This window comes from Tupaia chinensis, unplaced genomic scaffold, assembly GCF_000334495.1.
Source record: "Tupaia chinensis unplaced genomic scaffold, TupChi_1.0 Scaffold000688_1, whole genome shotgun sequence".
NCBI classification, from domain to species: Eukaryota; Metazoa; Chordata; class Mammalia; order Scandentia; family Tupaiidae; genus Tupaia; species Tupaia belangeri.
In genome coordinates, this window is record NW_006160211.1 from 847,996 (window position 1) to 862,607 (window position 14,612).

The window sequence follows — 14,612 nt, forward strand, 5'->3', positions numbered from 1 at the left end:
CCGCAATCCCTTCTCCTCCATTCTCCTCTCGGGATCTTGGGCACGCACGCACACGCGCCCGGCGTGAGTTTTAAGCCACCAGGTCCGGGACATGAACCGCGGTCGACTACGTGGGAGTCCAGCGACATAGCCATTACGCTAACTGCTGGTTCCCAATCCCCCTTTTTCTTAAAGAATTATTTTATTTAACTTTATTATTATTATTATTTGTTTTAACTTGACCAGAGAAAGACAGAGAAAAGGTGAGGAAGTAAGCTGCAAGGTCCAAAAGACTCGAACTGCAGTCAGGCATGTGGGAGGCCAGTGTCTTTAACCAAGCCACCTGCCAGCCCCACCACAATCCCTTTTCTTCCATTTTCTTCTTGGGATCCTGGGCACACATGCACATACACCTGGCGTGAGTTTCAAGCCGCCAAGTCTGGAACTTGAACCACGGTCAACTACATGTGAATCTAGCAAAGTAACTATTACACCTAATCACAGCACAGTTAATTGAGTTTCTGTGATAGGCCATGTGTACTCACCAGAGAGAGAGACAGAAAGCGAGAAATGTCCTCCAGGGGTCATGGTCACACCGCAATCCCTTCTCCATTCTCCTCTCAGGACCTTGGGCATGCACACATACACGCCCGGTGTTGAGTTTTAAGTCTCTTGGTCCTGTACTCAATTACACCATCTGCTGGTCCCTCCCCCCCCCTTTTTTTTAAGAGGGATTTTTTGCTATAGAGCACATGTGCTCGCAAGAGAGACAGAGGGAGGGGAAGGACAGACAGACAGACAGAAAGTGAGAAATCACCCCCTAGGGGGATGGCACCATTATCCCCTCTTGCATTCTCTTCTGAGACTTTGGACATGCATACACACGAAACTGGCGTGTTTCAAGCTGCTGGGTCCAGGACTTCAACTGTGGTTGGTCATGTCAGAGTCCAGCAACATAACCACTATGCCATCTGCTGGTCCCAGTAGCGACCCATTCTTACTTTTTTTTTAGAGAGAGAAAGAATCGCCCCCTGGGGGGATGGCCATGCCACAATCCCTGCTCCTCCAATCTCCTCTTGGGATTGTGGGAATTCACGCATATGCGCCCGGCATGAGTTTTAAGCTGCTGGGTCCAGGACTCAAACCGCCATGACCCATTTTTACATAGAAAAAATACAATGCACTATATTTTTTAAAAAGAATTGTTTTATTTAACTTTATTTATTTATTTAATTTGACCAGAGAGGGATGGGGAGGGGGGCGGTTAGAAAGCAAGCTGCCAGGTCTGGGACTGGAACCATGGTTGGCCATGTGGGAGTACAATGCCTTTGACCACCATGCCACCTGCCAGACAACTCAATATATTTACCAACCCATTCAGTAAGGCAGCTAAAAAATATAACATTACCAGGTTTGGTAGTCAGCTTTTAGTACTGTTAGATTACCCAGAAGTTTGTGTGTCAGCTTTTAAAAGCTCAAAGATCTTGTATGTTCTTATCGCACATCCAGAGGAACCTTTGGTATTTTCTGTTAATATGAAGTCCACTTCTTGATTACATTACTTTTATGACTTAGGGTAAAGCACCTTCACCTCGCGCTGCTCATGCCTGTGCAACCGTTGGAAACAAAGGTTTTGTGTTTGGAGGCAGATACCGAGTGAGTACATAAACAGGCTCAGTAACTGGCTTCTGAATTCTTCAGAATGGTAACTACTTAATTATCCTTTTTTAGGATGCTAGAATGAATGATCTTCACTATCTTAACCTGGATACATGGGAGTGGAATGAATTGTAGGTATAACTTCAGATAATAATTCAGAAAAGTTTCTCAACCAAAATTTCAGATTTCCCCCCTTACTCCCTATTATTATATAATTACATTATATATGGATTATATATAATTCATTAATATTAAATTTTCTGTAACCAAACTTCCTGTTTAAGTAAATAGGATCACTAGGTCCATAAGGATGGAATTTTTTGTTTTCGGTTCCCCTAGCTATGTGCCTGGTACTTAGTATGTTTACTGTGTTGAAAAGTAAAGATCTAGGATTGACTATGCCTTCAAGAAAGATAGTTCAGTATATAGAGTATGTTGTTGTTAAATACCAAGAAACCTTTTTAAATTTAAAGTCAGCTTTTTATGTAAGAGGAAAATTTAAACTTTTAAGAGAAAACATCAGCATTTTTCAATATCAACTGCAGTAGCTGGTTTTAAATGCAGATATTGTAACTCAGCTATTATTTTCAGAATTCCACAAGGCCTATGTCCAGTTGGCCGATCCTGGCACTCACTAACACCGGTTTCTTTAGATCATCTTTTTCTCTTTGGAGGATTTACCACTGATAAACAGCCACTAAGTAAGTCCTTTACAAATATAATAATTAAATAGTATATAAATCATCCATATATATAATAAAGTGCTGAAAAACAGTCTTATATTACATGTTTCAGAGGGCTTCAGGGTTGCTTAGAACATTTGCTGTTTGACCCTATAACATACCCGTACTTGTAACTGTCCATAATATGGCATATAGCTGATCTGTCCAGTAAATAAATCACTTGGAGCTTAAAAGCCCTGCTAAAGGATTTTAATATGGAAGGAGCTTATTTAGTTAATTACAGAGAAAAAAAACTGCAGTACTCTTTCTGTAACTACTCATCTTGGTTTACCGCCTTTCTTACTTACTTCCTAAAGTAAAGAAAGGGCTTTCTGACTAAAGCCCTCCCTCCCCTACTTTCCTTTCTTCCTTCTTCCTTTCCTCCCCTCTCCTCCCCTCCCCTCTTCCTTCCTTCCTTTTTAGAGAGAGATTTTTGGTATAGGGTGCAGGTGCACATCAGAGAAACAGAGAAAGAAATCAGGGGTGATGGCAATGCTGTAGTCCCTTCTTCATTCTCCTCTTGGGCACGCATGCATGCACACACACATACACATACACACTCCCAGCATGAGTTTTAAGCCACCGGGTCGAGGACTCGAACTGCAGTCAACTATGTGGGAGTCCAGTGATGAAACCATCCTGCCATCTGCTGGTCCCAAGGAATGCCTTTAAATGTTAATGTCATGTAGACAGAATAACATATGTCATAGCTCTTGTTTCTTTGCTTCTATCAGGTGATGCTTGGACATACTGTATCAGTAAAAATGAATGGATACAGTTTAATCATCCCTACACTGAAAAACCAAGGTATGAACGAACTATTTAAAGGTCATTTTTATACTGAATTAATGGAGTCCATATGATATAAGACTACTAAGAATTCATTAAGGTTTGTCATTACACTTCTCTAAGAGAAAGTCAGTGGTATCCTGGTATCAGATACTCACTTTCCCATCATTCTGTATATGAACAAGGCTACATTATTTATTTATTTATTTATTTATTTATTTTCTTGTATTATCATAAAAATTAGAAGTAGTTAAAAATCAAGCTCTTTACCTCAGTTGAACTGCATCTAAGTTCATATTGGAAGAAAAAACAAAAAGGTGGGGGACCAACAACAGGTGGCATAATGGTTATGTCACTGGAATTCCAGGTAGTGGACCGCGGTTTGAGTCCTGGACCCGGTTGCTTAAACCTTATGCCAGGAATGTGTGTGTGTGTGTGTGTGTGTGTGTGTGTGTGTGTGTGCATGCCCAAAATCCTAAGAAAAGAATGGAGAAGGGATTATGGCATGGCTATCCCCCCTCAGGGGGGATTTCTGGCTTTCTGTCTCCCTATCTCTGTGGCAATTGCACGTGCCCTATAGCAAAAATCTCTCTCTAAAAAAAAAAGGGGGGGGTGACTAGCAGGTGGTTGGTGGTTAAGGCGCTGGACACTCCCACATGGCTGACCACAGTTCGAGTCCCGGACCTGGTGGCTTGCTTTCTCATTCCCCTCTCCCCCACTGTCTCTCTGTCTTTCTCTGGTCAAATTAAAATAAATAAATAAAAAATTAAAAACTAAAAATGTGGTGTGGGATGAAAAAGGGAATTTTAAAACCTTAAGCAATGTACCCAGGAAAAAATGAACCAACCAGATCTGCCACAACACTGTATAACATGATTAATAAGTCAAATCACCCAAAAAGAGCCTACTGAACACTGATAGTTATTTCTATTAACCTCAAGAACTGCCAAAAGAAATGGTAGTCAAAATTGGTGGTCAAAGTACATTTAGATCTGTCAGCTTTCAGTTTTTATTCCACTCCTCTAACCTAGTCAAGACTTCACCTGGTCCAAATGTTAGCCAATTTTGAGAGACTTCCACAGTTTACCCAGATGGGGCCTTTAGGATCCCTGATGTTCTGTGTAAGGCCAATTGGCTTTGCCTATAAAGAGGAAGTAAAAGAGGGTATACACCACTTAGCTCCCATAGATTTTTTTAAAAATTAAGGTTCTTATTTTTAAATTTGCTACAGGGCATGTGCACTCACCAGAGAGAGAGAGAGAGAGAGAAAGAGAGAGAGAGAGAGAAGGCAAGCTGCCAGATCTGGACTTGAACCACAGCCAGCCACGTAGGAGTCCAGCACCTTAACCATGGTGATGCCACCTACCGGCCCCCCCCATAAGATTTTTGTTGCTAAAAAATCCAGATAAAATAGACTTTTCTAGCTTTTGCTACTTTTCCTAAAGAGTTTATATCTAACATATGGTGGTCTGAACTACCTTAAGATCTTGTCTTTTTCTTTTTCCTTTTTTTGCCTTAGGGTGCGTGTGCTCACGAGAGAGACAGGGACATACAGCAAGAAGTCACGCCCAGGGGGGATGGCCATGCTGCAATCCCCTCTCCTCCAAACTCCTCTCAGGATTTTGGGCACACACGCACACCCGCTAGTTTTAAGTCACCAGGTCCAGACTTGAACCACACTGACTACATGGGAGTTTAGTGACATAACCATTACCCCATCTGCTGGTCCCAAGACCTCTAGTCTTTATTTCCATCAGCTCTGTTCTATAGTGTAATTGACCAATTTGGTGTTTTGAGTAACTTCAAACTCAAGGTTTTGTTTTAAATGCAGATTATGGCATACAGCATGTGCCAGTGATGAAGGAGAAGTCATTGTTTTTGGTGGGTGTGCCAATAACCTGCTTGTCCACCACAGAGCTGTAAGTATACCACTTCATAATAATACAAAACGTATCTGTGAAGCGCTTGCTTTTTAATGTGCTCTTCATATCTAATCTACTTTTTAGGCACACAGTAATGAAATACTTATATTTTCAGTTCAACCAAAATCTCTTGTACGGTAAGTAACTTTATACTTGACACTTAGATTATTATATTTTTTTTTTAAAAAAAGAATTATTTTATTTAACTTGATTTATTTGATCAGAGAGTGACAGAGTTGGGGTGTGGGGGGAGTGAGAAAGCAAGCCACCAGGTCTGGGACTTGAACCAAGGTTGGCCATGTGGGAGTCCAGTGCCCTTAACCACCATGCCACCTGCTGGCCCCACACTTAGATTATTTTAAATTGTTTCTTAAATTAGGGGCTCTTGTAAAATCAGGTTTATGGATTGAGGGCAATAGTGAGTTTTTGTTAATATAACCAGTTTCTTGAAAATTTCTAAATTTTGTATTCTTTAAGTGAATGTACTTCTAAACAGTAAAGTGAAATTCTATTTCTCTCTTCCTTGTCCACTTTTAGGTTAAGCTTAGAAGCAGTCATTTGCTTTAAAGAAATGTTAGCCAACTCGTGGAACTGCCTTCCCAAACACTTACTGCACAGTGTTAATCAGAGGTTTGGTAGTAACAACACTTCCGGATCTTAAGGCTTCATACATAATGCCTCTGATTGCCTTGCATGGACAGCAACCAGGACATGTCACAGAGTGGCATCACTTGTACAATTATATGAGTTGTTGTAGTTTGCAGCTTTTGGGTTTAAATATGCATGTGAATGGCCTAGAGAACCTATTTTTGTGTCTAAAGTTTACAATAAATGTATTTAACATCACTAACTGTCTTTTATTAAAGAAGAAAACGAATGTTGGGGTTTTTACCCCACAGCACAGACATCACATTTCCTTCTTGGGAACCTCAGGATGTATTATCAGCAGAAATTAATCTTACCATTATAAAAACAGTGAAGTAATTTTTTTCAAAAACATCAAAATTTTAGGTTATTTTAAAAATGACAAGCACAGTGTGTAATTACATAGCCTACCATCATAAATACAACATAATAAAGGGTTTTTAAAAATTAATCTTGAATGGAAACACATCCTCAATAGGATTAACAATTAACCTATTGGGTCATCAGAAAAGTCATGACGCATTTTTGCATAGAAAAACACATGATGACTTTTCTAACAACCCAATGCTAAAACAAATGTGGAGGAACCAACAGCCATTTAGTATTTTTCAAGAGAGATTTTTGTCATAGGGCATGTGAGAGACAGAGAGAAATTTAAAGCGAGAAATCACCCTCTGGGGTCCGGCGGGGGGCGGGGGGGGAATGGCCACACCACAATCCCTTCTCCTCCATTCTTCTCTCAGGATTTTGGGCATGCACACACACGTGCCCAGCATGATCTTTTTTTTTTTTTTTTATTCATTTATTTTAATTTGACTAGTGAGAGACACACAGAGAGGGAAAATGAGAAAACAAGCCACCAGGACTTGAACTATGGTCAGCCAAGTGGGAATGTCCAGTGCCTTAACCATTACACCACCTGCTGGCCCCCCAGTGTGAGTGTATGTGAGTTTTAAGCTGCTGGGTCCAGGACTCGAACCATAGTCAACCACATGCGAGTCCAATGACAACGCTTTGACAATAATGCTTTGGTGTAGGGACTTAAGCAAAGTGGTCATGGTGACTAGAGACACATGTCCAATCAGTTAAAAAGGAACAGTCCTGTAGCTCATAAATGTATCAAAATAATGTGTGATTTTATTCTCCATTCTGTTAGGAGACAGAAGAAAAAAGCTGAGTCAGGAGTGGTAAGCCCAAAGTGCACTTCTGATGTTCTAGATTAGAATACTCGTAACATGCTATTGATAATGATACGAGGTAGAAATTAAAATGGTACAGAACTGAATGATATTACAAGGAAGAAATGAAGACTTTTGCATAAATGCATGGAAATGATCAACACCTTCTAGGTGTTATTTTTTAAGCTGAGTCATGGAAATTATCTGTATTTTACATCTGGTCTAATGTATTTTTTATAAGTATATGTGAAGGCAGAAGAAAACTCACTTCAATTAGGTCTTTCAAGACAAGTAATATTTAACTGCCCCCTACTCTTGCCACAAAAAAGAAAACAACCCCTGTGATTGGCCTCTAAATGTATGTAAGTTATCTACAGTAGACTAACAAGTCAGTAGTTTAAGCAATCAAGCCACTTCACTGTTGATTTTCTTTACATTGTGAAATGAATTATTAGCTTTAATCTCCCAAGCTTCAAGATAATTTAGGAGAATAACTACAGATGTGTATACTTAATAATAGCATTAATATTTTAGAGCATCCTAATATAGACAGTGTGTCCTCTATATAAAACTGGAAAAAACAATTAAGTCCTTTTGGCGAATATAGCAAGGCAATGTTTAGTTCATTTTTAAATGAAGTCCTGTTACCTGGTGGCCTCATCTTTGAAATTCTGAAAGGCTATAAAATGAGTTCTTGTCAAATATTTTAGGATTTCATTTCGGCTATTTCCTTTTTACATTCAGAAGATTGGGTGCAGACACTTTCACTTTGCCAGGAATGTTTCTTGATAAATCTGTGTCCTAAAAAAAAGAAAATGGCTTAATATTTTTACATCCCATATGATCAGTCATGTTGCTTTTATTACAATGATGTATCCTTTGCTATCAAAAGATTGGGATTTCCACGATATTTAGCTGAAATTATTTTACTTATTTTGTTACTTCTAGGAAAACAGCATTTTCTACCAAAACAACAGAAAATAATTACTAACATTTAAAATTTTACCACCAATCCTCCACAAAGTTCTGATTAAAATTTTACCTTTACGCTGCGGAATAAATCTTTTTCTCTTGCTGTTGCTTCTTTGTAATGCATGAAGCTATTCAAGGCTGTTTTTGCAGCTGAAAATAGCAAAGAGAAGAATCTACTTCTGTTCAGTCACTAAACTGTTCAAAATCATAACTAAAAAAAATGTTAAATACCTTTTCCCTTTTTCTGAACTCCAGGAGTAAGCTTCACTTTATATCTTTAAAAGAAATAGCAAGTGTTACTAAATAGAGACTATAAAACACTTAAATCCACTGTGTCAGCTGTTTTGTGAACCAGTGGCGACTTACTTATAGTTTGTCATGGTTGTATAAGGGGCACATATTGGAATGGCAAACAGTAGTACATCTTCAGGATGTGGCTGGCCTGTCAAAGAATCAAACAGATTTTCCTAAAAAAGGGAATATAAAAAAATTATTAATTTATACCAGCAATAAAAAAGAATGCTAAATTAGTCAAATTAGTATCTCAACATATTTTTACCTTTTTCTAATGGACACAATATTATAGTCTAAATAAGAACAGCAGTGCTTAAACTCTGCATTATAGTTCCAAAGAGTTGAAGACCAATGTCTGTTCTATAATACTTAAAATTTCTGCCTAACATAATGAGCAGTGAGAAAAATGATTTTCAGAATACTACCTCTAGGGACCAGCAGTTAGCCTAATGGCTATGTCGTTGGACTCCCACGTAGTTGACCGTGGTTCATGTCCTGGACCCAGTGGCTTAAAAAACTCATGCCAGGCGCATGTGCGTGTGTGCCCAAGATCCCGAGAGGAGAATGGAGGAGAAGGGATTGCAGCGTGGCCATCCCCCCTGGGGGGTGATTTCTCGCTTTCTGTCTCTCTGTCTCTCTCTAGCGAGCGCACACGCCCTATAGCAAAAAACCTCTCCAAAAAAAAAAAAAAATACTACCTCTAGACATATTTAAGTAAAAGGGAGAAAAAACTTGTTGCACATTATCAGAGTTGCAGAAAACTGGATTAAAATGATGTGTAGTGGGGCTGGCAGGTGGCTTGGTAGTTAAGAGGGCTGGACTCGCACATGGTCAAGCATGGCTCAAGTCCTGGACCTGGTTGCTTCCTTTCTCACTTTCCCTCTTTCTCTCTAGTCAAACTGGAAAATAATAATAATAAATAAAGTTTAAAAAAAATGATGTGTAGTAATGACAAGTAGATTTTAAGAAAACCATTACATGGAAATGGGACTAATATTTTGGTTAGACTAGTAGTTCTTTCCAGGGGGAATTCTGTCCCTTAGAAGATAAGAGGCAATATATCTGGGGGGCTGGGAAGGAATGGTTAGGGGTTTACTGGCACCTAGTGGTTGGGCCATGGATGCTGCTAACCATTTTGTGATGCATGAAATAGTCCCACCACAACAAAGAATTAACCATCCCAAAATATTAATGGTGTCAAAGTCAAGAATCCTAGTGTTAGAATAGCCTTCTCTGTTCTAACAGTTTTTTTTTTTAAAGAGGTTTTTGCCTTAAGGGTGTGTACACTCACTCGAGAGACAGACAGAGGGAAAGTGAGAAATCACCCCCTAGGGGTATGTCCACGTGCAATCCCTTCTCCTCTGTTCTCCTCCTGGGACCTTGGGCATACATGCACATGCGCCTGGCATGATTTTCCAGCCACTAGGTCCGGGACTTGAACTGTGATCAGCCATGTGGGAATCCAATATAACCACTGCACCATTTACTGGCCTCCTCGTAGCTGTTCTTCAAAAGAGATCTTAGGGTGGACCAGCAGATGGTGTCATGGTTACACTGCTGGACTCCCACACAGTAGACTGTGGTGTGAGTCCTGGACCCAGTGGTTTAAAATACACTGGGCATGTGTGTGTGCATACCCACAATCCCAAGAGGAGAACGGAGAAGGGATTGCAGCATGGCCATTCACCCTGGGGTGGTGAGTTCTCACTTTCTGTCTCTCTGGTAAGTCTATGCACCAGTAACAAAAATTTCTTCCTAAAAAAAAAATAGATTCCAGGGCTTCTTACAGAGTTTCCATTTCATGGGCTGTCTTAAAGACTGTCCGTATTTATTTGACAACATAAACTTAGATTTAGGACAAAATGCTTGGCGTTAAACAATTATTTCCATATAGGGACAATCATTTCCCCCATTCCTGAGATGAGGAAACTGAGACACAAAGAATAATGCTTCCAAGTTTACACAGCTCTAAGTGTAAGTTACGGATCAAACACAGTGGAAGTGGGTTGCAGTGAGAGCAGTAGGAACCCCAACACATAATCATACCTCGTTTCCCTGCTGATCCAGATCTTGCTCTTCCTGTTCCAAAAAAACGTAAAAATAAGAGTCACCTATAACATTAAATAAAATTCTACACCATTAAACCATGAGAAGAAATAAACAGTGATACAACAGAACTGTCATGACTAACCCACAGTGCCCCAACGTTGTATTGTTCGGGCCCAAGACTCTGAAGTCGGTGTGCATTTGTGTGTAGTTCAGGGAACAAAACCATTCAAAAAACGATAGCTCTCTGAAGTGTGTGTGTTGGGGGGAGAGAGGGAGGGGAAATAATTTCACATAAAATACATGCTAATGCACCAAAAGTCATCTCTCCAGCGAGCACACACTCTATAGCAAAGAATCTCTGGGAAAAAAAAAATTTGGTTGCATTTTAAACAAATTTATATATAAAAAAAAAGTCTCATGGACTAGCTAGGTGGTATGGTGGTTGAGGCTGCTAGATCCCACATGGCTGACTGAACAGTTCAAGTCCTGGGTTCGGGGCTTCAAAAACATGCCAGGCACATATGCATATGTGCCCCAAAATCCCCAGGGAAGACAGGAGAAGAGACTATGCTGTGGCCATACACTTTCCCTCTCTCCTTTTCTGTCTCTCTCCTGTGAGCCCACATGTCCTATAGCAAAAATTAAAAAAAAAATTAAAAAGGCAGGGGGGAGGTGTTACCAGACTACTCCTGTCCTAAGAACCTTGAGATGATTGGTCATCCTACTGAAGAAGCAAAAGCCACATGTGTAGGAGCCTTACCTTGTCATCATGTGTATCATCTACAGCCAAGTCTTGTAGCTCCTGAGTTACCACCTCAAGGGACAGAGTTTCTTTTTTAATGTTGTCAGAAACTCTTTGTCCACCTCTCGGTTTCTGGGGCTGTTTCTTCACAGGTTCCTCCTTTGTTTTTCCTTTCTTCCCCTTCTTCCCTTTTTCTTCTTTGTTTGAACCTGCAGACTTTATTAATTCACACAGAAAAATCAGTTTATATTGTATTTTCAATACTGTCAATATTTGTAACAAGAAATGTACCAAGTACTTATCACATGCTAGGCTTTAGACTGGGTGTCCACTGAAAGGAAGAAGAGGATGTGTTTTTAGATATTACTTACCCCTAGCAATTTCATGATAAGTTGACGTTCTTCTTCATCCTGGTCTTTGTATTTTTCCTTCATTTTTTTCATTTTACTCTATGAAATCACAAGAGCTTGGTTAGACAAATTCAGCAGTAAAAAAAGGCATAGGAAATTCTGACCATTACAAAGGAAAGGTTGTAAGACAATTCTATTAAGATTATAAAGGGGGTTGGTCTCATAGCCTCTAGTTAAGGTAGCTGGATACCACATAGCTGACTATGGTCTGAATTACAACCGAGGTGGCTTGAGAAACAGGTTGGGCTGTGACCAGCAGTTGGTGTAATGACTATGTCACTGGACTCCCATGTAGTTGACTACAGTTCAAGTCCTGAACCTGGTGGCTTAAACTCACGCCAGGTGCCATGTGTAGGCGTGTTCAAGATCCCGAGAGAAGAATGGAGGAGGAGGGATTATGGCGTGGCCATCCCCCTGGGGGGTGATTTCTTGCTTTCTGTCTGTCTCATTCTGTCTTTCTTGCAAACACACGTGCCCTATAGCAAAAACCTCTCCAAAAAAAAAAAAAGAAAAACAGGCTGGGCTCATATTTTGGATCCCCAAATCCCAAGAGGATGGAGAAGTGAAAGAGAAGAGATTGTAGTGTGACCACACCCCACTGGGGGGTGTTATCTTTCTCTATGTCTGTCTGTCCCTGGCAAGCAAACGTGCTCCCTCGTGACAATTAAAAAAAAAAAAAGATTATAAAGGAGTTTATTTTTAAAAAAATAATTGATATCTTGCTCCATAATTCCCTTTTGTTTATACTGACATGGCATTTTTTTTATTGAGAGAGATTTTTGCTATAGGGTGCATGTGTTCGCCAGAGAGAAAAAGAGACAGAAAGTGAGAAATCATTCTCTGGGGATGGTCATACCATAATACCTTCTCCATTCTCCTCTCAGGATCTTGGGCATGCACATACATGCACCAGATATGAGTTTTAAGCCACCAGGTCTAGGACTTGAACTGCAGTCGGCTACATGGATGTCCAATGACGTAACCATTACGCCACCTGCTGGGCCCACTACTATGGCATTTTAAAAAGTATATTTTAGGGTTGGCTATATAGCACAGTAGTTAAAAACACACTATGTTTTGGATCCCTGTTGGGTGACTGCAGTTCGAATCCCAGAACTGGTAGTTTATAAAACACACCAGGCACACATGCATGCATACATAGAATCCTGACAGGATGAAGACATAGAGGAAAAAGGATCATGGCATTCTCATGCCCCATTGAGGGGTGCTTTTTCTCTGGCGAGCACATGTACCCTCGCAATTGGAAAAAAAAACAAAAACAAATATTTATTTTATACCCACTACCTCTCTTTATCACTCATCTTTAATAAAATATATAAAAACTCTAAGAAAAATAATTTTTAAAAAAGTATTATTTAATTTTATTTACCATCATTGTTATTTTAAAATATGCTACAGGGCACATGTGCTCACCAGAGATAGAAAGAGAGAGAGAGAAAGTGAGAAAGCAAGCTACCAGGTCTGGGACTTAAACCACAGTCGGCCATGTGGGAGTCCAATGCCTTAACCACCACACCACCTGCTGGCCCTGGAAAATCACATTAATAACTGAGGAAGAAATGACTGTTAAATTCTCAATAAAGATTAGCTCTACCTCTTACTAGTTAGGTGACTTTGGCAAATCACAATCTTCTATTCCACTTCTGTAAATAAGATGAGAACTTCTGTGTAATGTTCTGAAAGGTCTAAAGAATGTCTAACAGTGATTTCTATGCTCCTTAACTAATTCGGAGTCAAAAGACGCCAAAAAAAAACCCTACATCTTCTATTTCGCTTAAACTTTCAAAAATTTAAAGGAACATCACAGGTCAGCCAGTGGCATGGTGGTTGAAACAACTGGATCCCACACAGCTAACTGTGCAGTTCAAGTCCTGGGCCCAGTGGCTTCAGAAACACACCAGGTCTGTGTGGAGGCATGCCCAAAAATCCCGAGGGAGAATGGAGAAGGGATTGCATTGTAGCTATTCCTGTCTGGGAGTACTGTCTCATTTTTACTCTCTCCAGCAAGCACACATGCACTTTGCAACTTTTTTTTTAAAAAACAAAAACCCTATATCAAAATTTTATCAAAGAAAAAAGAATCTCATGACTTATCTGTGAGCTATATTATACTATTTTTACCAGATCATCCTAATGCCCGATTGATTACCTTTTGTCCTCGTTTCATTGGCTGCAGAGCTGGAACATTTTTGCTTGTGTTCTGAGGAGCTTCAATGTGTACAGCACTTTCTTTTTCTTTGTCTTTTCCCTCTGTCACTTCTAAATCCCCTGGGTCATTTGGAAATTTTTTCTTCTTCATTTCCCTAAACATAAATGAAAGGCAAACAGCTAATACTTACATTTCAAATTCTGGCCCAGTAACAGTGCTACACCCTAAGATGCTAAGTGCTACAGACTGGGTTGGCATGGGAAACCCCGGTTTGATTCCTGGTCCAGTCTAAAGACCAGGTGTGGTGGTGTGCACCTATAATCCCAGTGACTTGGGAGTCTGAAAGAGGAGGCTCAAGACTCAAGACCAGCCTAAGCAACACAGCAAGACCCTGCCTGAAATAGCCTAGTGTATATGTGCTTGTGGTCCCGCACACTTGGGAGGCTGAGGTAGGAGGACATATTATCTTAGAACTGGGGAGCAGCAGATGGCATAATGGTTATATTGTTGGACTCCCACATGGCCGACCATGGTTTAAGTCCCGGACCTGGCACCTTGAAACTCACATCCAGTACATGTGCCTCTATGCCAAAAATCCTGAGAGGAAACTGGAGAAGGGCTTGTGGTATGGCCATTCCCTTTAGGGGGTGATTTCTTGCTTTTTGTCTCTCTCTGTCTGTCTGGCGAGTGCATGTGCCCTATAACAAAAATCTTTCTTACAAGAAAAGAGAAAAAAATGAATAAAAGAAAAAGAAAATGAAGTTCTTAGTGCTCTAAAAAAAGATCTGAAGAGAAACGTATAAAAGTTCATAGTTTCAGGCCGGCAGGTTAAGGTTAAGACACTGGACTCCCACATGGCCAACCACAGTTTGAGTCCTGGGCCTGGTGGTTTAGTTTCTCCTTTTCCCTTTCTCTCACTCTGTCTCTCTCTGATCACATTAAAAAATAATAACAACAAATAAATAAGTAAATAAATCTAAAGAAAAAAAGTTTGCTTCTGTCTGATAATTAATAGGCTGCAATATTACACAAGGACTGTCAAATCAGCACACAGGAAAAAGCTAAACTTTTTTTTTTTTTT

The 14,612-nt window shown here is 40.0% G+C and overlaps 2 protein-coding genes across 3 annotated transcripts in view; one reads left to right on the forward strand and one right to left on the reverse strand.

The window, feature by feature from the left end:
- The window catches only part of KLHDC2 (kelch domain containing 2), a 17,183-nt gene extending 11,266 nt beyond the window's left edge, over positions 1–5,917 (forward strand). For both annotated transcript variants that reach the window (XM_006160501.1, XM_006160500.2), the window contains 7 exons: positions 1,555–1,635; positions 1,711–1,769; positions 2,230–2,339; positions 3,095–3,167; positions 4,981–5,068; positions 5,156–5,208; positions 5,609–5,917. In XM_006160501.1, coding sequence (XP_006160563.1) covers positions 1,555–1,635; positions 1,711–1,769; positions 2,230–2,339; positions 3,095–3,167; positions 4,981–5,068; positions 5,156–5,208; positions 5,609–5,732 — 588 coding nt within the window. In that variant the 3' untranslated portion in view covers positions 5,733–5,917. The remainder of the gene's footprint in view (positions 1–1,554; positions 1,636–1,710; positions 1,770–2,229; positions 2,340–3,094; positions 3,168–4,980; positions 5,069–5,155; positions 5,209–5,608) is intronic.
- Positions 5,918–6,622: 705 nt separating this feature from the next.
- Positions 6,623–14,612, reverse strand: part of NEMF (nuclear export mediator factor) — a 66,800-nt gene continuing 58,810 nt past the window's right edge. Inside the window, 7 exon segments of the mRNA XM_006160502.3 lie at positions 6,623–7,695; positions 7,937–8,016; positions 8,098–8,141; positions 8,233–8,333; positions 10,207–10,239; positions 10,970–11,167; positions 11,323–11,400. Of these exon segments, the coding sequence (XP_006160564.1) occupies positions 7,618–7,695; positions 7,937–8,016; positions 8,098–8,141; positions 8,233–8,333; positions 10,207–10,239; positions 10,970–11,167; positions 11,323–11,400 (612 nt within the window). The 3' untranslated portion in view covers positions 6,623–7,617.